Raw genomic sequence first — 23,054 nt, 5'->3', positions numbered from 1 at the left:
TGTTACATAACTCTGGTATTTAAAGGCTTCTAAGAAGCGTATTGTAATTGTAAATAAATTATGTACAATATGTATATATTTATCTATATTATATCTATATATATATGTATATGTATAAATTAATTATTTTGTATATAACTCAGTGCAAATCAGTTGCATCAGTTGGACCTTAAATGAATCTGTCATTTGTTTCTTAGTATGTCACTGCTACGTAAGCTGTGTTTGCTATTATCACAGGGCTACCAGGCATAATCCGTGTGATAACAGAAATGCCTGTTCTCAAATATGTTTCGTGTTTGTGTATGCTGTGAGAAGGTACCTAGAAATAGATGTAGGAAGAATTAGAAGAACTAAAGAGGAAGGAGGTTACTGTATGTTTAAAAATAATGAGGAGTGGATCGGTTTCACCAAATAAAATATATGGAAATGTAACTGAGATAGACATTTTGAAGGCCATTTATATTCAGCTGCAGAAAGTTTGTGACTGTTAGTACAATGTGTTGGAAACTTACCTATTGCCTTAATTCATGGTATATCTGCCGCTAGAGAACCTCACTATGTGCAGCGTTCAAAGTAACTGCTCATTCTTGGAGAGTACAAGATAACGCTGTGTGTACTGAGGTGTCTGAAATCAGACTGGTAAGTTATTAAGCTGTATATCTTTTTTTTTTTTTTTTTTTTTCCTAGGTTCTGAGTAAGTGTTTCTGTGTTGTCCTTTCCTTCTCCCATAGAGATGGCTAATTGTTAAAAAACTCCAAAGCAGATTTTCCACATCCAGTGGACACAAAGACGTGCAGATGAATATCATGCCTTTTAATATTCTTACTATACAAATAACTGAACTTTTTTTAAGCTTTTAAACACATCTTGGAGATTTAAAACACTAAATGCAGACTATACTTGGAAAGATTGCTTTTATAGTAACAGCAAGCATTTTCATATTATATTGCACTGATCTGCATGATCCTGCCTCTGTAGGCACTGGTGGGAGCAGGATTAGCCCCTGACTATGAGGAGTAGGAGCCATTTAAGCCTATTGTATCATTTCATTTTCAGGGACCTGTTATTTTGCTAATGGAAGAATGCTTTAAAAGTAATAATAATAATTTGTTGATGTTACCTTTGAGGCAGGTTCCATTTTTGTTTTTAACTAACCTAAGACCAAAAATGATACTACGTCTATGATTCAATGACTGTACAAGCCTGTTAATACTGTTCTTCATTAATCACATTTGTTCACTTTGACTTTATTTATTGCTGCATAAACCAGCTGAGTCATTCATAGCCAGTGTTTTAGCTCAGTCCTTCCAATAAAATCCACTAAGATATAGTATGAGGTCAATTAAGTGGGATACATTTCCTACATGAAGCTACAGTTTTGTGCCCTGATTCAGTAAACAGGGAAGTCTCTTCAAAGCCGGTGCTTCGAATCTGCCCTGGGTATGGGGGCTGTGGGGCAGACAACGTGCGCTCCTCGATTGCTGCTGGAGCACGACCCCACGTGCCGTCGTGCACGCGCATAAGGGCTGTGCTGGTGGGGGACAGCCCTGCAATCCAAGGAAGCAAGCTGGTGGGAGCTCGGGGTGGACAGGGGCAGGGTGTCCCAGTACGGTGTCCCCACGGAGTAGCAGGACCCCCAAAAAAGTCACTGTCATCTTCCTCCATGAGCTGTCTCGCCCATGTTCTGTTGTACAACTCATAGGATCAGGGAGGTTGGCTGCCCATGAGCTCCTGCCTTGCGTTTATGACGAACAATAGTTGCAATGTGCAGCTATTGTGTGTTTTTAAGTCTTAAAGACAGGGGAGCACTCACACCCTTTCATGGCTGTGTTGAGGTCTGGCAGGCACCAGCCAGCTGCAGGCACCACCACTGCCCACATCCAGCCTTCCCGGGAGCAAGCGGTGGCTCACGAGCTGGCAGGGCCAGGCCAGGCCCCTGGTTCCAGTGGGCCTGCCGTCCCAGAAAGCAGCACCTCCTCCCCAAATGCCTGTAGCCATGGCAGCAGGTTTCATGCCAGCTGTTTTCCAAAACTCAAGCAATTAGAACACTTCTGCTACATTAGTTTGCATAAATGAATACAATAGTGCCTCAGTATTAATGGACGCAGAATTTCTGGCCCTGGGAATGGCAGTTGTCTGACAGTAAATAATTTCTTAAGAAAATGAAGAGGAAACCTGGACAGTGGTTTTATCCTGTCTGACAAGTCATTGCTGAGCTGGAAGGGGCCCTGTGCCACCTGCTGCCGTTAGCAAGGTAGAGTTGTCCTCCTGCCCTTGCAGAAGCTCTGTCATGTGCTTCTGGCATCTCTAAGCCATGTATCAATGAAATAAGATTTCTTTAAAATGCACATTATACCATGTCTACCATTCAGCTGCCACAGTATTTTGTATTGTTACATTGCCATTGAGAATACATTATGATAATTGCATTTTTAAATGTTATACTCATATCAATACCTCATATTTTTACCTCATCTGTTGGTATCAGTCATTAGTTGTAAATAAATAATTTCAGAGTTGAATAAATTTGCATACACTAAAGAATCATGTTTCCTTTGTGCGCTCATTTCATCCATTGGCACAAGAAAGACGGTTTGTTTAAGCCCTTGCTTTCTTCATTGCAACTTGCTGTACACTAAACTCTTCTGATATGGTACCTCAGTAATGATTTTAGGCTCAAAATGATATCATTGTCCATTATACTTATCTATAGTGTCCTTAAGTATACAAGAGCTCCATGGCAAAGATTATGTTTTACAAAGAAGCCATTAAGCTAGGATGGCTGGCTTGAGAAGGTAAACTCAGGTCCTTAACAGTGTTTAGGTCCCTGACTCCCACTGAATTCAGCCATGTTTCTGCATCTGTGTTCTTGTCGATAATCTAAGTCTAGGTTCATAAGAGTGACTGTGGAGCTGGGATGCTGAATGTTGCGTTCACATTACCAGACTTCAGCCATCTCAAATCCATCAAGCCACTGCAAAAGAGAAAAAGATACAACAGCAGTTTAGTGATTCCTGTGGTTTGTCTTACACATATCTACAGATGGAATAAATGTCCCTTTGGATAGGCCTATATCTCTCCAACTCTCTCTTGAATTGTCAAAAGAAGCAGAGCCTCATAAAACAGGATGCTGAGCAGGGAGTCAGCTATGAGGGACCATCGAGGAGGGGATAAGCCTTTATGTCCCACCATTCAGGGAAAGCTTAGTATAAACTTTGGACTGAAAGGAAGCACTTTTCTCCAATTCTCTGCCATGACAGAGATGGTCGGCTGTGTAAGTCCGTCCTTTCTTGCAAAAAAATACAGTATGTGATGCACTTTCATTCCCATCTCTCCCTCCCACATACCTGCAGCAATGTCAGGGCAAACAGACTGCCTTAACCCTAACCCAGCTCCTGGTACGTGCAGTCTTTATAATGTTGAATTCTTGGGCATCCATCCTCTTTACAATGCCTTGCAGGAGTCACCAGCAAGGCATCCCTCTGATGCAGTTGCTCTGCAGAATCGGTGTGAGCCTTGGAGGATCGTGGCATGCCTAAGAGACAGCAGGTAGTTGTTAGACGAGAGCACAGGCTGAACATACGGAAATGTCCGTGAGATGAAAATACTGGAAGAAATAACCAGAAGACTGCTGGAGCCTGCAAATAGGAGAGGATGAAAACTGATACTGTTGCTCCAGCTCAGTAGTGACATGGAAGAACTGGGGAGTGAACACAGACCTTGCCAGACAGAAAGCAGCACTGAAATGGCATGACCCACTCACAGTCCCCTGGGGATTTAGCATGGCCATGTCGTGCTCTCCTTGCCAGGTGTGTGCAAGTCACAGCTGCACAAGGGCTTCATTTGGATGGGTGCTAGGCCAGGCAGATCATGTTGGTACAACTGCAGTTGCACATCATGGTGTGCCAGGACCAGGAATATGGCGCATCAAACCCCAGATTCAGAACAAGGTGGGTGTTTGGACTTTGCTAAAATGTACAATTTAAATTGTGACCCTCAACATCATGGGTCACTCAGCTATACTACGTAGAAAGCCAACATTTTCCCCCAAAGCAGCAATGGATGCAGAGCAGATGCTACCAAGCACTGTGTGACTATAGTCTGTCCTGCTCCAGTGTGCAAGAAACTCAGCTCAGCAAACACACGGGTACATGGAACTCAAGGGCGAACACAGAGCAGAGCAGTGGGTCTGGGTTAATGAGTAAGCGACAGGGAAAATATTACAACACTGCAAACAACTATTTGCCTGTCTTGTACAGGCTCACGTTGGGGAGGTCTCACACACTCCCAGATACCTTTCCTAATCCACGACAGGACCCAGACAGCAGACTCTATGCCTCTGATGAAGGATACCATATCTTGCAGAAAAAGAACCTGGACACTTAATCTCCTTCCGCCCCTTTTGACTCTGAAACTAGGATCTCTATCCCGCTGCCTTACTACTGACCTCCCACAGGTGGCTATTTTCCACTGCTGTCTTCCACTATCTAAGCCCAGCTCGAGCCCAGCGTGCCCTCTTCCCCACTCAGTCCCGGCATGCCCATCTGCAGGCTGGGCTCCAGCCTGCGCCCCGCTCGCCCAGCCCAGCCTGCACAGGAGGCCACAGGGTTCAGCCTTCAGGGCAGGGTGATGGTGGCCAAGCGGTCAATGGTCCCAGCCCCAGCTGCAACAGGGGGGAGTCAGGCATTGCCAGCCTGCCAGGGCTCGAGTCTGCAAATGTCCCATGCCCCACACTAGGGATAAAACTCTGGGGTGAGGAGAGATCGTTTCTGCTTCTCTCCTCCAAGGAGGCAGGAAGGCAAGAGCAGGAAAATAACCAAGAGCCTGTACTGCCGCACAGGTGCTCCTCAGCCCCACCACAACGACAAGTCGGGACCTTCGATCGTGTCCCGGGGAGTGTGTGTTGGCGAGACGGTGAGGCTGAAGGCAGCCATGGTTTGTACGCAGTGAACTGCTCTTTACCTTGAGCAGAGACTTGAACGGCAGCGTGCAGTTCCTTGGCAGCAGTTTGCAAGGAGACAGGATGGGGTCCCAGCTGTGACTGCACTTTAACGAGAAAATACCTCGTTCTGTGGCAAGAGCTTCTGCTCCAGCAAGACACTGCCCTGCTGGGCCCGAGCAGCTGCATGGAGCGCCGCTGGCAGCCAGCTAGAGGATTACGGCTTATTTCTTAATCAAAATACTCAATTCTGCAAAAGGGCACCAGGGAAACTCAGCCTAAAACCGCAGACTCTGCTCTTTCTCTTTCACCTGCTCGTAGCAGCTCCGAGACAAACACATGGCTGAAACACAGAGCCAGCACTTGCTACAGTGAGGATTTGCAACAGCTTGCAATTTATGGGAGCAAATTAGCCACAGGGCCATCTGTCCCTCCCCAGACCACGCCTGGCCTTGCTCCTTGCTGGAATGACTCCTTTTCCTTGAGAGGATACATATCGAATTACTTACTTCTTTTTTTTTTTTTAATTAAATAAACGTGGGAACCACAGGTGGTGGAGCAGACGACAGTAACCCTCTCAGCAGCATCTGCTGGCCAGCAGTGCCCCGCCACGTGTGCGGGACAGATGCTAGCTGGGTGCCTGCGTGCAGCCTGACCCCAAAGCCAAGCCGGGCAGCAGCCCGGGGTCTGCCAGGCCGCTCAGCCCCCCGCTGCACCTCACCAACTCCAGCCGGGCTTCGGCTTCATGGCAGTAGGACCAGAAGCACCACAGCTGATCTGGCTTGGCCACAAATAGGGAGTCCTTTTTTTCTCTCCAGACTCTTTCAGTTCAGAGACTTGCCACGGGGCTAGCTGAAAGCAGGGAGTGTGTTTATCAACACCAAACACCATCCACGTGCCACAATGCTGGCTGTCGTTAACCAGCACAAGGAAGGAGCCCACCACGGCTGTAAGTGCAGACCACCCTGGGTTCACAGCTGCTCCGGTGTTTTGCTCACTGTTGGCCTGCTCCCAAGGGGACAGGAACTCAGAACTGGGCCTATAAAGTGCAGGATTTTAGCTCTTTAGCCTGGATTTCTCTTTCCCTGCAGAGTCACGTCCCTTTCCTCCTGGCCCAGGGAGGAGGGATTGTGCCAGCCCCTTCCCCTGGCTCGTAGCATTGGGCTCATCACACATCTACTGCTTTGCAAAAGAGGTAAAAAAGATGACTTAGGGAAACCTTCCCATTCTTCAGTGGCTGTATTGGGGGATCCCTGGGGAGCAATAGGGCTGCTGGTGAGGAAGGAGGAGCTCTGCTGCTGCGGATGCATTGTCGCAGCACACACGCAGGGCACACCAGCAGCTCCCTCCTGGGGCCGTGGGACAGTGAGAGCACCATTTCAGAGCTGGCTTTTGGCAGGCCACCCTTCCCGCTCCCACGAGGCTGAAGAGCCTGAGCCAGACTGCCCACCAGCACGGCGCTGATGCACACCTGGACCCACCAGCGGTGAACCCACCCCAACATGGAGTGAGCCCCCACACGTTTTATTCACATACCCTTCCCAAACACCCAGACCAAACCCCAGGCACAAACATCACCTTGAATGGGGTTTACTGGCTGGCTGTGCTCATGCCCAACCATGGCCTTACATCTTTTTGAGCTGGGGTTATCATCTCGTTGCCTTGTGTGGTTTTCTCTGCACTCAAAATGGTGCTGGGACACTTGTAAATAGCTGAGCAGTAACATTCATCTCACTGCTGAAACCACCAGGGCAGTGACAGAAAAGTTTTTGGTTATTATCAATGCAAATAAAAATAATGGTTGCAAAGAAGGAAAAATTAAATGGGTATCACTGGTCTTAAGCCAAAAGGTTACAATATGGCCTCCTTGGCCTCTCAATATTTCTTGCCTTGGGCAACCTTTTTCAGCAATCACTGGTATTTATCAGAAAAGAGATACAGTTATAGAGTTTGGGTTTTTCAAATAATTGAGTAATTTAATCTTTTAAGTGCCTCTGAGATCACTTGCTGTAATTAAAGGCAGAAGATGAATGACTGAAGTACAAGAGCATTGGAGGACTTTAAAAATGAATGTGTCCTTGACTGCGTCTCCCGTGCATTTATATAATGATTATCCTGCATTAATATCACCAAACAGATAAAAGGAGAAAATAATAAGAGCTTGGTTGCATTATTTTTCTTCCAGTCCAGTAATAATATATCACCAGCTGGAGGAATGTGCCTGTGAATACCAAGCAGGAGCAACCACGTGCTGCCGAGTGCAGGACCCCGCTGCCTCCCGCTGCGAGGTGCAAGGAAAGGCAATATCCGCTCGCGGATGCTGCAGCGCTGTGGCAGATAAATGAGTTACAAATGTGTATAAAATTCACAAACTTCCACCAGAAGTGGACTTAAAGGCTCAGCTAGTGCTGGGAGAGACGACTGCAACACTGGCAGCTTACTTTATGAGCATTTATTTTCTCAGCTTTTGGAAATAAGACCCATTTGATCCTAGTGGAGAGAGGAAGGCAGAAGGGTTGCTGCAAAGTAATAACCGTCAACAAAAAATCCATAAGACCTATAAACAGTATTTTGTCTTCTAAATAAACTATACACCCTGGCATACCTATGTCATACCTTGGTATTTAGCTCCCCATTTCATAGCCCAAACGTAAATAAATACGTGCCTGAAGAAGGAAGAGGAGGTGGTGAGAGAGCTGGAGCGGGCCCTGCTCCATTCTTCACACAGCACTAAGCCCCTGGATTGTGCCTGTCCCAGGCTGGAGGAGCGGCAGCCTTGCACCCCTTGGGGCACCCTCCGGGCTGACCGGAGAGGCTGCAGCCTGCTGGGAAGCCCTCCTTGCCAGCTCGCTCCCCTCCTTTTCCTGGCAGGGCATCCAATGGCCTCCAGCTCGACCGCGCTATGCCAGACTACAAAACTTTCTCACCTCATAAAACTTTACAGCGCAGGTAGTTTATACCGTTACACCTCTTGAACGAAACACTTGGCCGATTCGCAGTTCCCCCCGGCGGGAGGAAAAGCAGATTTCTTGGGTCAGGTGTTGTGTTTGTGCAGCCCTGCTGGTTTACAGCGCTGCCGAAAGCCTGTTACAGAGCCCCAAGCGCAGAAGGCGGCAATGCAACAGCCAGCTCGTTGCTGAGAGCCAAGCCACCATTTCAGCTAGCGCCCCGCCAGGACACGCCGTCCGCTCTGCTTTTCCTCCGGGCCCCACCGCGCGTCCCGCTCGGGAGGCGTCTGGGGCTCGGCACCGCTCCGGCTGGGATGTGCACCCCAGCAGGGCACAGCCCCGGGGGGACGCTCCAGCTTGGAGGCTCCTCTGGCTCCTGAGAGCCAAACAGGTGGGACTGAGAAGGAGCTGCCCAGGCCCTCTCCTTCCCTGCAAGGACTGATGCCTTAAAAAAATCAGTGAGAAGTACATTATACATCCCAGGTTAGGGGGGAAGAGTTAAAACTCATCCCCTCCTGCCAAAACAAACCCCCAAGTCTTGTGTGTTACTCTCTTAGTAAGGAAGAAACTTTTGCCACTAATAGAAAAAAACTAAAATAGAAACTAATCCAACTTGATGTGAATTTGCAGTCTTTAGAAAACATCACCACTGTCATTCCTGCTGCTTTGAGCAGTGTGCCGGTGACAGTGACCACCTCTCCTGCAGCTCAGACCCCCTCCTGGGACTCGGGCCAGAAACACATTTGGATGAGCTCAGGAGGGCTGGGACTGGATAACGATGCTTTGCCATGTTGTGTTGCAACTCTCGCAACAAGGAGAAGCCTTTTGACAGTAAAATTCATCATGTAGGAGGTGCATCTACTAAGGGACAAACATGATGGAGGTAGGAAGTTTACACATTAGATCCTTTTTTTCAAATTTTATTTATTTTAAGAAGGAACATTCAAAGTCCCACGGCCCATCCCCACGCCAGGGGACTGTTCCTCAGCTCCCAGGGTGAAGAACTCGCGCATCCGCTTGTGCCTGTGGCTTTTCTGCCCTGCTTCGTTAGTATTTTCCCTGGCTTCTCTCTGCCTCGCTGGCCCTTTTGCCACTCCTTCACAAACACACACACAAAGCATCATAAAAACAATAGCCAGCGAAATGTCAGCACCCACAAGTGTCTTGGCTGTAGGCTGCTATTATTTCAACTTTCTGGTTTCTTAACAATCTTAATTTTCTCAGAACCATTTGACAGAAAGTGGTGTTTCTGTTCAGCTCCAAAATAAAAGCCTCTGATATGCTGGACCCTGCCACTTTCACCTCACCTCGTTATTCCTTCTTTTTCCAATCTCTTAAAAAGGGTGGGCTTAACCGGCCCGCACCAGCCTTGCGACGGCTGGGAAAGAGTGGTTCAGCAATCCATGAGTGGCACATCAAAGATGGGAAGAGCTTGCTTTCCCTCACCTCCTCTTCTCGGCTTTGCATGAGGGAAGAAGGAACAAGACTGAACTTTCTCAGCTGAAGCTGAAATCTAGCACCTAAATCCGACTTCTTCGCCCTGAATAAGGGCATTTTCACCTATGGGATTTTTGCTAGCAGAACGAACAGAACAAGCTCTCTAAATGACTCAAAAGCAAATGAATACAACGCAAGGAGAAAAGTGAAGGGCAAGTTGTGTGTTTAAACGTGCTGACGCTTGTATGGCCGCTGTCCCATTCATTAGTCTTTTCCCTTTCTTCTTCCTTTAACCTTGGCATTTGCTTTCCTTAGGATATTTAATAAGGATGCCACAAACTGACTGCTTAGTGCCACAGCAATGCTGACAAAATCCTTCAAGCCTGTGAATAACTCCGCTGGAATAGAAGAGCTGTCAAATTTACTGCAGTGTTACTATGGAATAAGCTATTACAACAAAACACTTTTATATTGGTATGGTTACTTCCACAGGCTTTAAAATAGCAATAGTCACTCTAAAAAAAAAAACAACCAACAAAAAATCAAACAACCAAAACCCCTCCAAAGCCCTAGGTCTGTTGGAAAAATCTCTGTTTAGACACAGGCCTCAGCAATCTCCAACAAAAGTTAGTGTTATTTATGTGGCATTGGAAAAACAAACCATAACACAAACTCCTTGCAGGATTACCATAACAGCCTCTCCTAAGGTACTCTGTACTTCATGTTGCAAACGAGAAATTGGACAGATTAAACAGTAAGAGCATGTTACAATTTGTTATGTACAGTATCTTTATTTCATTTCTGAGACTGTTATAAAACCAATATAACATTCATTCTTTCATTTAGCAAAGACGTCCTTTCCACAGTCATGCTGCACAATCTTTTCAAGAAATGAAACAGAAGCTTTGCACTCACATCACAAAAATATTTTTAATATAATTTTGTATTTTAGAACATGTCTAATTTGGAGCATTGGGCAAACTGGCAAGAACGTTTCATCTTAGAAACACAGTGAAAATGAAGAAACTAGTCTCCATCAGATACTGCATGTTAACATCCATCACATGCAGACTCTGGTTGCTCTTCAAAAAACAAAATACCATCCTCCCCTGAGCTGTCTTTGCAGCATGGGTATGGAGTCCCCTCTGCTCAAAGTCCTTGCTGCTGTCAGCATTTCTGCTCTAGATGCACAGATGGTGACGGGGAGGTGCCAGCCCATCGCTCACACGTGGCTATCGAACGGAAGAGGTGCCCCGGCCCACAGCCTGATTGCAGGAGGCAATTACCACATCGGTTTGCATGAGCACACCGCAGTTCTCCTTGGACAGGTACCTAATCTCTGCCTATTCAAGGGCTTTTGTGTTGTTAGTGGAGGGTGATTTTTTTCAAGAAGATGGACAAGAAACTCTCGCTGGCCCCTGATTACATAAAATGAAGCAGATTCCTGAGGCAAACCCATACCATTATCTCCATCAGACCAGCCTGTATTTTTCCTGGCCCATCACTGTGCAATTCATTCGCCGAGAGCTATGCATTGCTGTGCACAGGCAGCACCGCAGGCAGACCGCTTAGGAGAAGGCTTTAGCAACCGCTGTGCCCAGCTCGAGCTGGTCTCTGCTCTGCAGTGATATTTAAAAACTCTTCTGAAGGGAAGAGCGCCAAAGGCTGCGTTATTTCTATGGGCCACGGCGCCATGAGTGGATGCGATCATGCAGCTTCATAGCAACAAATCCCAATTTACCTACAAATTAGATATCCAGCTGGTGCCATCTGCCTGTCGGTGGTTACATATCACCCAGCCTCTACAGGGAGAGCCTGCAGCACCTTCTCCGCGCTGGGACTGCTGTCTCACACATCGCGCTGTGGCTGGGCCATTAAATAGCAGAGGGCAGCGACTCGCTGGATGGTTAATGGTTAGTGAAGTGTCAGGACGGGCTGGTGCCCACCGGCACGGCACCCGTGCTCTTCTGGACTTGCCCTGCCCAGGCCCCCTGAATCCCCTCAAACCCAGGGGAGGCACGTACGCTGGGCTTCTCAGAAAGATCAGGCCCAGGCTCTTTTTATTGTACCAACAGCAACATAATTATAACATACATACACGCACACACACTTAACGTACAAGTTAGGCATGACCTGGCTACAGTTTGTATTAAACGAATGTCTACTTTTTGTTATGTATTGTGTAGGCATCTGACTGCTGGAGTAATGTATTGCAAGGTGATTCATTGCCATGCCATGGAGAAAGCCATTTGGCATTTCATACATTTCGGGAGAGCTATTTCTTTGTAATGCACACTGCACCAGGCACCAATGCATAAATAAACAGCAGTTTAAAATTTGCTCTTCTTCAGCAAGTCCTATCAGGCTATAAATAATTTTTATATATATTTTTAATACTTCATCACTTACCCTGAATTTTTCACCTTAATCTCAATACCAAAATATACATTAGTGCAAAGAGAGACCATTTTAAGACTGGTACTAGAGGACAAATATATTAATCATTATGATACGATACTAATTCTTTTCTATTTCTATAGATTATTTAAGAAAAAAATACAATCTTACGTTACAAATGAAAATCATATTTCATATGTAAGTTTTAATTTACAGTATAGAATCACAGAATCGTAGAGTGTTCAGGTTGAAAGGAACCCTGGGAGGTCATTTAGTCTTCTACTAGTCATCTAGTAGATAAACATCACATTTAATACAGCATAATCAGCTTTAGTAGAAAATAATTCTTAATTAACACAGAGCACATTTCCTTTAAAATATTCTTTCCAGTGACTGACATTATTCACATAGCAATAAAAATACAATTACAGCTGAAGGCAATGCAGGCCTAGAGTTAGAAAGTGGAGAAAAATGACCTCACTGCTTTATACCGAGGACACTCCTTAGGTAGTGATTCACAAGGCAGGCAAAATAATGTAGGGTTTTTTCCACTCTCTCTCTATTCCTACAAATAAACAATGTTGCTAATATTTTGCTAATTTATCTTGCGGAGAGAATAATGAGAGGGGCACAGACGTTCAGTAATGCTCTGGGATGAAATGCTGGCAGGGCCAGATCCAGTTGTGCCAAGGAGACTGTCCAGCCAACCTGGAAGAGGCCTGGAGCAACAGCTCCAAGATCTCAGACCCTGGCAAAAGCAGCAATAAAGTGCTGGATTATTACACCAAAATGCTGGGACATAAAGTCTCCACACTCAACACAAATGGCATGCAGAGACTATCTTACTAAATTACTCACAAGTTGCCAGCAGGTAAGTAGCCGGGCAGCAGCGGAGTGCCAGCTGCGTGCAACTTGCTGCGAGAAGTGCAGAAGTGGGGTGCCCCAGCCCTGCCATGCCCACGGGTACAGGGCAGCAGGGCACAGGGTCACGCACACAGTTTTCTGACCACTGAGACAGCAAGGACATCCCATTCCTGCTCTCTGCTTTTTTTACTGAGCAAATCAAAGAGAAGCCCTTTCACCCTTCTTCCCATCAGATGGCATGACCCCTGCGATCCCTGGACATACCCCTGCTGCTTTCCCCACTGAAAAAGACACAGTTCCTTTAGCTGAAGCTCCCCAATGACATCCTGAAGTCAAGTGCAGCCGTCAGCAACCTGAGTAGTAGTTAACTAATTTCCCAAGAGCTTTCAGCAGCACAGACTCAGGGGACCCTGTTCTTCCCTCTGCAGCTGCTTTAGGAAAGGGGGTGTCCTTTCCCCCGGCGCTGCTTTGTGCAATTCTCCTCTGTCTCTGCTCAGCCACGTTCCCTGCTCCAGTCAGGTGTTGGCTCTGATCACGCAACACCACCATTAAACCCTAATTTGGAAAAGTAAACCATTTTGTTTTTCCCCAAACTTCTCTTGGAGAGCTTGACATTCAGGCTTTTCCATCACTCCATATCTCCAAAACATACTTTTACCTGTCCAACTCAGCAAGGGAAAACCAAGGAGGGGAAAGCATCTGCTCAACAAAAGGTCCCAGGGAGAGCTGTGAGATAACTCCAACCACAGGAATTAAGGACTGGTCATAAACCAAATGTACTAAACCAGAGAAAGCGATTTCTGGAAGCCATATGCTAGCAACCTCTTCTCAGTGTCAATGTCCTGCAGTATCAGGCAATGTAAATGCCTTCCTAGTGCTGAAGCAATCACGACATTGTGCGCTCTTATTTCAGATTTCCCAAGGGGACGCAAGAGAAAGGGCAGCGAATGATGTATTCAAAGGGGCAGCTCTATTTATACCTTCTTTCTACCCTCTTGGAGTAGTAAGTAATGAAGAATATAGTAACAATAAAAGCAACAAATATGAAAGAGATAAAGGCTAATAATGATTTTCTGGTTCGGAAGAAGTGGCATTCAGAACACGAGGCAATCTCTTCTGGGCACAGCAACTCAGGACTTTCGGGACCAGCAAAACCATTATTGTCAATGATTTCTCTGTAATGTTTCATAGAAGGCTTTGGTTCGTATCGATTTGCAACGTAACTGTAGAGGCCATATTTAGGAGCAGTCTTGTCATTAAAAGAATAGACAAAATATCCTTGCAGGTTAACATTATCCAAGGCGTAAGCTGCGAAAGAAAACAATGGATTGAAGAAATTAATAAATGTCACTTTGGCATTCAGCAGTACCATATCCCAGTACATAAAGCAGGGGCAGGGGGATGTTAAACCCACATCTGCACTTCTCTTCCCAAAAATAAGGTACGGTACATGTACATCTATGAGGTGTTTGTCACAAAAAGGAAGAATTTGTCAGCCATTGCCAGACAGCGTGATCTATGACTACCCTGCAATTTGTTTCCTTGTGCTTGGCAAACACAGCTGTGAGTGCATGACTGTGTTTAACGATCAGCATGGAGCCTATCATGAAAAGATGGGTCTCTTTTTTTATATATGAAAGAATACAGGTTTTGGTTTTCCTGTACCTGGACTTCTGCAACCTGTTTCTCTGATTGCTCTTTCTCCCTTGCAAAGCACCTCCTGATGGGGACAGCCGAGGAACGGCGGACGTCAGGCTGCACTTCTCACTAGCAAAGGCACAGTGACAGCAGAAAAAGACGTGCCCATGCTAAGGTCATGTCCTGGGTTATCACCAGTGCAAGTGGGTGGAACGGTTATGCAGATCATAGGCCTCTCTTGTTATTGACCCAAGTTTCTGATCCAAGATGACCTGTATTAGTCTTTATTGAGAACATGTCCACAATCAATACTGCTAACTTGGCTACTGGAAAAGGTCCAGCAGCTGGAGCATTAACCTTGAGCCATCAGTCCCGCTTGACAAAACCAATCAATCCATAGCAGTAAACACAAACTGTAATACTTTACCTCTCAAAATCACTATTTTTAACAAATTAAAGCAACATCTTCTAGCAGATGAACACAGGGCTGAAAGCTAAAAATTGCTGAATTTTCATATGCTTCTGAAAATAATTCTTTCTGCAGCCACATGCAAGACATTTAGCACCTCTAACCTACCCAGGACAATTAGTTTGTGTTTGTAAAACCCCATGTGGATTTAATGGTGTTACATAAATGGTTACTGCTGTTCTTGGTTTTCAGTTGGCAAAGATGTATTTAAACAGTGTACAAAGCCTCAGTCCGAAGGGTCCCATAGTGTATTCTGGAATCATTCATCTGCACAAACCTGGTGGCTCCCCTGGAACAAGGCAGGTGAGAAACATTACCTGCACAAATGCTGCCATGTGCAGTCCCTGAAACCAGCTGGAGGAAGAAGGCAGAACAGGATCTTTAAGGCGAGAGCACACATGTACCAAATCCCCTCTCATTCCTCTCCAGCATGACACCGAGATAAGGACATGAGATCTGTAATTCACCTCATTTACTGCACAGGGTCTTGCAGAAAAAATGCAAGTTTTGGAGAAACCTGAATCAGTCATGATGCCAAGGTTAAGAGCTTGCTCCCTGTGTAAGGACAAGATGGACAAAAGCACAATACCAGAGCGGGAGAAGAAAAGGGAATGAAAAAGCTGGTCTTACTGATGGACCAAACACTACGGAGGAGTGTATGATGTCAAAAGTGGGAGCGTGAGCTTTAGGGCAAGTATTATGGCAGGTTAGCAGGGACATATTCATCCATGACAAAGATGTTGGTAAGATAGGAAAATATGGCTTACACATGATGGTTAAGTTGAAAAACATAAGAGCTATTTCCAGGCAGGATAGAAGAGAGGAGAAGAAAGGGATTAGGGGATACTGGTACCAGATCAGTACGAATGACAAAGTTTTGAAAAAAACAGGGGGATGTGCAGATGTTCTGGCTAACGGGAACTGAGAGAAAAGCCCATATCCATACACACTTTGAAAACAGAAGTGCCAAGAACTGGTATGGTCTAAAGTGGTAGGAGGGAGAGAAGCAATACAGAAAAAACAGATTGAAACCATAACCCCAAATATAGCCAAGATAAGTTTTTTAAATACAGATGCAGAAAACATGCAGCCAGTGCTTCAAAATGCTGGTGAAGGAACTCTTGGGCACTTAATATTGATGTCCAGTAATTCGTGAAAGAGGTGGAAATTACAGAGGAGGAAGTTAAAGCCAATACTTAACAGAGTGGACAGGATGACCTAGCAAATGATGGAACTGCCAGCCATCCTTCACTACCGAGCAAAAGAGTGGAATAGATTATATAAGGCTTGATAAATAAGAATTACAGGAGATATATATGATTAATGGCAATCAGCTTAGCTTTACGAAAAATAAATCTTGTCATACTAACTTGACATCTTTTTTATGAGATCAGCAGATCAATAAAGTAATGATGTTTGATGTAATATACTGAGAACTTCACAAGGCAACTGACTTGGTATTATATGGCATTTGGATCAAGAAAATAGAATGTGACAAGCCCATAATAAACAGATTTCAACTGGTCTCAAATAGAACTAGTAAGTCTAGAAATGTAATTGCAGGTAAGTAAGTAAGTTTCACAGTAGGTGTATTTCTGTCGTGGTCATGGAGATTGGCTTTTAGCACTAAGATATTTAATAATCTTAAATATATCAGTGACCTGAAAGAAAAGCAAAACTATTTCTCACAAAGTTTGCAAGTAACACAAAGATTAGGGACATAATTTGGCTAGTGTAGCAAGCTTTGCACAAGCAAGCAACTGGCATTTGAACATGATCAAATGTGAGGATGTCAAAGAAGCAGCAGACCATACTTTGGTAGAGGAAGTTCTGCCTGAGGGGCAGGAACCTGTAACTGAGTTTGAAATCTCAGCAGATAACCACAGCGTATGTAACCAACCTGCTGCCATGGCCAAAAGGGCTAATGGGCTGCTTAGATGTACAAAAGAGGAGTAAAAGGATAAGAGGTTACGTTATACCTGCCTGATATATAGGTGTGGCTGTGGCAGGAACAGTGTGTCCAGGCCTGGGTTTACCCCTCTAAAGAAGAATGCTGGCAAACGGGAAAAAGTTTAATAATTGAAAGGTTCTAAATGATGTTTGATAGTAAGGGATACAAAGAGCTTTGTCTGTGCTATTTATCAGAGATAAACGAGAGCGAGCTTGTTTTCTGTCTGTGAATACCTACACTGGTAAAATACATGGAAATGCACAACAAAATGACTTAAAGCTGAAGCTAAAGAAATTAATACTAGAAGTAAAATTTATATATATATCTATACATACACTTATATACAAAACTAGTAAATAATTAGCCACTGCAACAGCTTACAGTGGGATGCAGAAGATTCTTCATCAGTAAAAATTATCTCATTTGGGTCTTGTGCTTTTCTTAAAAAACAGCACGTTGTTGTATGACAGGATGACTCAAAATGCCTCCTTTCTGCCTTAAAATTTATGAATCTTTGAGTCAGAGAAAAAGACTGGTTTGGGTTCTGAATAGCAGGAGAGAGACCAGGAAATGGCATAATGAGGTAGACAGCTGAATTATTATGAAGATCACTGTTGGATACGATCACTGTGTTGGATAAGATACAGAGACAGCTGAGGAACAGAACGCATACCCAGCCCTGAGGCACATCAGTGGAGAGAAGCAACAAAGCAAAACAACAGCAGAAGTGCAATAAGAAGAAAATCTGACTAAATACATGTGGAGCTACTCACATAACATCTACTTAAATTTCTTGAACCACAGAAAAGTTCTTCTGCTGTCTTACGCAGAACATGTGCAAGGTCAGTCTTCCTGATGTTTAGTAACACCAATCGATCGTAAATCAAAGGAAAAACTGTCTGTTATGCTGAAATAACATTTAATTTATGGAGTATTCTACATGGGATTTATTCTTTTAAAGTTAAACATACTCTGTCACACAGTGTATACTAATACTGGGATTTGTGACATATAAACCATCTATGGTGCCTTACCTTTTAAAGCTTCATTGATGTAATTCTGTATGTAATACACTCTGAGCTTATCATGCACCATATTCTGGTCATCGTCAATTCCATTAGCCATAACATAAATTGGGACATCGCCATACTTTGATTTAACCCACTTGAGCAATTTACGCAGTCCCCAGGGCACTACTGCAGCTCTGTTGGGGGAGTGCAGCCATGTGATGTCATTGATCATTTGAACTTCAAGATAGTGGTCATATTTTAGTGCATCTTCTTTCTCCCAGCCCACAAGGGTAGTAGTGTAGTGACTGAAGGCAAAAAAATCAAATGAGCCCTGAATTAACTTCTTTTCGTCTTCTGAGAAATAAGGCAAGTGGAAATTATACAGGTCAACACTGTTTCTTCGATGAAGCCATGCTCTCATCACCTGTGGGTAGTCACCATTCCCAAAGATGGGCTCTGCAAGCCAGCCAATGTCAAACTCCAAAATTCTGTCAGCAACTTCTTGGTCATTCCTGGAAAAGGGACAAGCTGGTTCTACCCAGTCGGCTTGCAGAGCTATAGATATTTTACCCTTCTGAGATCTCCTGAATTCTTTGTCATAAAGATGCCACGCTTTCGCATGGGCTTTCAACAGGTTGTGCCCTGCAGTGTAGGTCAAGTTTTTCACAGATGGTTCATTCATTGTGATCCAAAATTTGACATGGTCCCCAAGACTTCTAAAGCAGAATTTGGCATACTCAACAAAAGCCTGAATGGTTTCTGGGTTTTCCCAAGCTCCATATTTGGCAAGGGAAACTGGAAGCTCTTGATTCTCGGACATAGGTTGCCATAAAGCAACAACAGGAGTTATGTTTACTCTGAGAAGTTCACTAGCAAAACACTGATAATAATGTACAAGTGTGTGGTTGATTAGAGAAAGGTTACCTAAAGGAAGGATTAAAGACCATTTCAGGGAAAAATGAAAGTGTGTGACATGCATTTCTTGCAGAAGAGAGATCTGGAGCCTGATAGCAGCAAAGTCAACACAGTGACGCTTGCGTTTCGAGGTGAAAACTCCATCCACTTTAATAAGCTTCTTCGTCTGGTGAACATCCCACACATAAACATTCGAGTCAAGAAACTGGGCAGGTGTCGTGTCTACCTAGGTAGAATAAGAAACATAGCAGATTCAAGCTGTTTGTTCTAGGTAGGTGGGAACATCATAACCATCAGGCACAACGTCGTGAAAGAATATCGTAAGTCAAAACATTGCATTTAGCACCTCTCTCACACCTCTGATATGATAACATCTCTGGCTCATATGAATGAATTAATCTTCTGTTAACGTGTGACGTCAGAAATGTACCAAATCTATATATCATTTTCATCCTACTTTCCAGACAAGCTTATGCTAATGGTCACCATGTTTACATCGTCTCCAGACTGCGCCAGTCTATATGGGAAACAAGGGATTGCTCAGGTATAAGGCACTAAACCCACAACAGATCTCCAGAGAAGCAGATCTTCAGCAACGACTACAGTAATTTTTAAAATGTTTTTCTTTCAAGATTAAGAAGCTATACCGAAGGGCCTACGGAGAGACTGTCTATTGTAAACTACCCAGTAGCTTCAGTTTCAAGACCACTCCCTGAACACAGTAAAAGACATAATGAATGCAACATCACTTCTGTGTTCAGTTCTTTTCCTGTCTATGATGAAAGATGAGTAATGCTCTGCACTTGATTTTCAGCACAAATTCAGCTGACAAGCAAAATTTTTCCTTCTTGCTAAAGATGTCCTTTTTTATTTAACTCATACTGAACTCATTTCAAAGTTATTTCAGCAGGTTGTTGATGTCTGAATCAATTTTTTTTCAGGCCTCCGAGTAAACCCACTATATGTCACTCCAACAATAAATGCATTTCCCCTAAGTCTTGAAGGCTTCAGAGGTCAGAATTGCCTGTATGACATACTGGACACAGTAGAAGATGAGCTTCTCAGGGCCCAACAGAATTATACTTTCACTTTTTAATGAATATCACAAACACAATAAGGACTAGAAAATGGAAAATTTAATTACTTAAAATAATGCACAGTGTAAAACCTCCTCATTCATACTCTAGCGTAACTCTCACAAGAAGGATCCAAACTACAAGATACTGGTACCGTATGTGTTCATTTGTCCTTTTTTTCCTTTTTTTTTGGTGCAAGGTTCCCCCTGAGTTCAGATTTCCTTGTCCTGCCCTCTGTTTGAAAAGCAGGTGTCAGCCTACAACCAGTGTTCAACTTGTAGCTGAGGCTCTGCAGACTGTATAAAGAAGCTGCTGAAAATCAGTTGCTATTTTCTCCGGAGAGGTCAGTACTGTGCTTATAGAAGAAAGCAATAAAAAACAGTGTGTCTGAGGGAAATTGCTTTTCTGGAGAATTGTCCCTTGTAGATTACTAAAGCATGCATTGCCACTAATGCTGTGGGAATGCTGTCAAAAGAGTTTTTCCACTGTGATGCATCTACAAATCACACTACCTAAGCCTTACAGCACAAAATGTTTGAATGGCCTTTTGAAATGAAAATATTCAGCTTTGAAGGTTTTGGGGATGGGACGGATTTTTTAACTGTCTTAGGGTGACTGACTCTGCAACTTTATAGCTGTTATCGATCCCAAAGGCAGCAATTCCATTTCCAATCCCTAATTTATCTGGGAGCTAGGAGGATAATGACTGCTGAATCTTCTTGGAAATCAGTGTACCAGGTAACGAGGCTGCAGTATTTTTCAAGAGAACAAAGTCAGATCTTACTTTTGGAGTGAGAAAAAACAAACAAACCCCCTATACTCTTAAGAAAGATTCTCTCTTTGTGGAAAATCTAAATTAAAAATTCTGTTCTTGGATCAAGCCTCACCGTTGAATTTAACTACACCTCTAACTACTACTTCTCTAACTACTGTGGTTAGAGAAGCCCTGCAAGCCAGAACAGCATCTAAGAATTACAGAGCCAAACTGCTACAGAGACCATAACTAAGCTACAATTTTTACACATGCTATGAAGTCTTAACATTTGTAAGGTTCTCCCAAAGTATCAGATTTAGTTGAAATAAAGAGTGAGAGCTATGAACTGGATCCATAATCTAGCTAGGTGCTATCCAGGGGCACTGAAGGCCTCCGTCAGACACAGTACTACACAAAATGACAAAGAAGGAATACAGAAATTTCATCTACATCTAATATTGTTTGCTTTTTTTTACACAAAAGCCCTCTAACAACAGTACCAGGATGTATATGCATAAGATGTAGAAACATGCCACTGGACTTAAAAGAGCTTTCAGGAAGTTTTCTAAAACATGTATTATCACAACAGACAAATGTATTACCATTAAAATTATGAACATGAAAAAGCAGTAGTATTTCCCATTCCATAGACTAGGACATTCGGAACTACACTTTAGCAGATCTAATCAACTTCCATTCGAAAAGGGCTCACTTCAAGTAACTGATCACGTAACACATCCTGGGGAGATGAGCATCAGACCCCTTTCAATTTCCATATGTTTTTCTACAATGTTATTTATCATATCTCAATCTGACTGGATCTCCTTGGTCACACACAGAAAGTCTAGTGAAGACTGAAAGACGCAGTGTTTGGTACAAAAGCCCTGAACCCATCTCCTTGCAGCACTGTGGTAATATGTATCTGCAAAGACACTCTATCCAGCAAATTTATCAATATGAACTTGCGCACTGATCTGGCTGGACAGCCTGTCAGCTTTATCATCAGACTCACCTGAATGTAGTTGTCAACAACTCCCCAAGCAAAGCCACAGGGAAAAGTTCCTTCTATGGGCTGGTTTTCAGGCAAAGGTGGGAAGCCATTTTTTTCTATCAGCTTTTGATAGAACAAGACAGAAGATTTGGGCACCAACTTCTTGTCGTGGCTTTGAAAATCAACATAAAACAATCCACGCCGAATGCTGTATCCCCTGTGCCATTCAAAGCCATCCAGGAGGGACCAGACTGTGTAGCCAAACACATTAACTCCATCATACCGGATGGCTGAGGAAAGAACAAAACCAAACTTATCGCAGCGCTCATTTTTCCTCTGTTGATTGCACCGTATCAGCAATGTTTGCGCTATTCATGTGTAAGAACAATGCAACAGGTCAGATAAGTATCTCGGGGCCTGCCTCAGAGCCTGTTCAGGGAAGATATTTCAACTGCACTCAGGGAGCTTGCCAGGGCATGGATGCACTGTGCAAGGCAGTCAAGGTACCTGGCTTGCCTTTAAACAAGCCAGATTTAGAAAGCAAAGCAGTGCAGCAGTGGCTTGAGCAGTGCTGCTAATTAGGCGTGCCAAACCTCAGCCTCGGAGCAGAGCACGCTACACTTGAACTGTTTGCAGCAGCGGAGCTAGTAACTGCACTGCACTGGACTCTGCTAAGCACGCACTGCAGCTCCCTCCAGGGCAGCTGAAGTGCCATTAATGCAGCACTACCGTGTATGCAAACAAAAGTCACACTCTTTTTGATCCTTCCCCTGCACTACAAATACATATTAAGAAAACACTGACAATGCTTTTGGTGTGCTGATGAGTTTTTATTAGCAAGGATTTTAAGTAGAAGTGATAATGCAGGAAGACCCTCTTTATTTGGTAATTCTGTCTCTTTACGTCTTTTATGGCATAGCATTTTCCAGCTTAAATATTTAAGGGTTTCTAAAAAGATGTATACGTTCTAGGTCAACTGTTTGACTTTTAAGAATCACTGCACACTTTGTAGGTTAAAATCGGGGTCTACTGGCATCTCTTAGTATTGCCAGGTTTACAGTTTTACTTGAGATTCCAAATGATACTCACTTTTAGTTGTATTAAACACTGAGATTCAGCAAAATGTTCCTGGGCAAGGCTCAGCTTCAGGAAAGCACAAAGGAGTGTGCTTATTTTAATTACATAATTAGACCCACCCTAATTCAGCAATGCATTTAAACACACTCTGAAATGTTCTTTTGAACTTGAGTTTGGCTCCGTAGCCAGCAGAGTTTATTACTCACCATCTTCTGTCAACCCAAACTGGATACTGACTGAACATAATATTTTCCAGCCTAGTAACACTGAAAGCGTTGTTTCAGGCAACCAGAATATCAAGATCCTCATTTCCTGGTTTTATTAATGTACCTCATTACAATCATTTATGAAGGACCACATGGATTCTTGATCGTAACCCTGTTTGAATCCATTAAATGAACTGCAGTTAAATAAGCAATGAATTTGGCCCAGTCTCTATCAGAGGTCATGAGAAAATGTCTAAGGAAATGGAATATTTCTCCTCCTAAAGGCATCATTCTTCTGTGTTTGGCAAATGCCAGTATTTTTCTAACCTCTGCATGCATCCCTGATGACATCTGCTGTACCAGCAGAGGAAAAGCCAATACA

General features: G+C 43.9%; 1 protein-coding gene across 1 annotated transcript in view; it reads right to left on the bottom strand.

The window, feature by feature from the left end:
* Positions 1-13,555: 13,555 nt before the first annotated feature.
* The window catches only part of KL (klotho), a gene marked incomplete at its 3' end in the record, with an annotated part of 49,862 nt that continues 40,363 nt past the window's right edge, over positions 13,556-23,054 (bottom strand). Inside the window, exons 3-5 of the mRNA XM_082337677.1 lie at positions 21,411-21,679; positions 17,678-18,794; positions 13,556-13,893 (exon numbers count right to left, since the gene is read on the bottom strand). Coding sequence (XP_082193803.1) covers positions 13,556-13,893; positions 17,678-18,794; positions 21,411-21,679 — 1,724 coding nt within the window. The remainder of the gene's footprint in view (positions 13,894-17,677; positions 18,795-21,410; positions 21,680-23,054) is intronic.

Source organism: Platalea leucorodia (assembly GCF_965183815.1).
Source record: "Platalea leucorodia genome assembly, chromosome: 2".
Classification (NCBI taxonomy): domain Eukaryota; kingdom Metazoa; phylum Chordata; class Aves; order Pelecaniformes; family Threskiornithidae; genus Platalea; species Platalea leucorodia.
The sequence above is the reverse complement of the archived record's forward strand: the minus strand, read 5'-3'. Positions and strand labels throughout refer to the sequence as shown.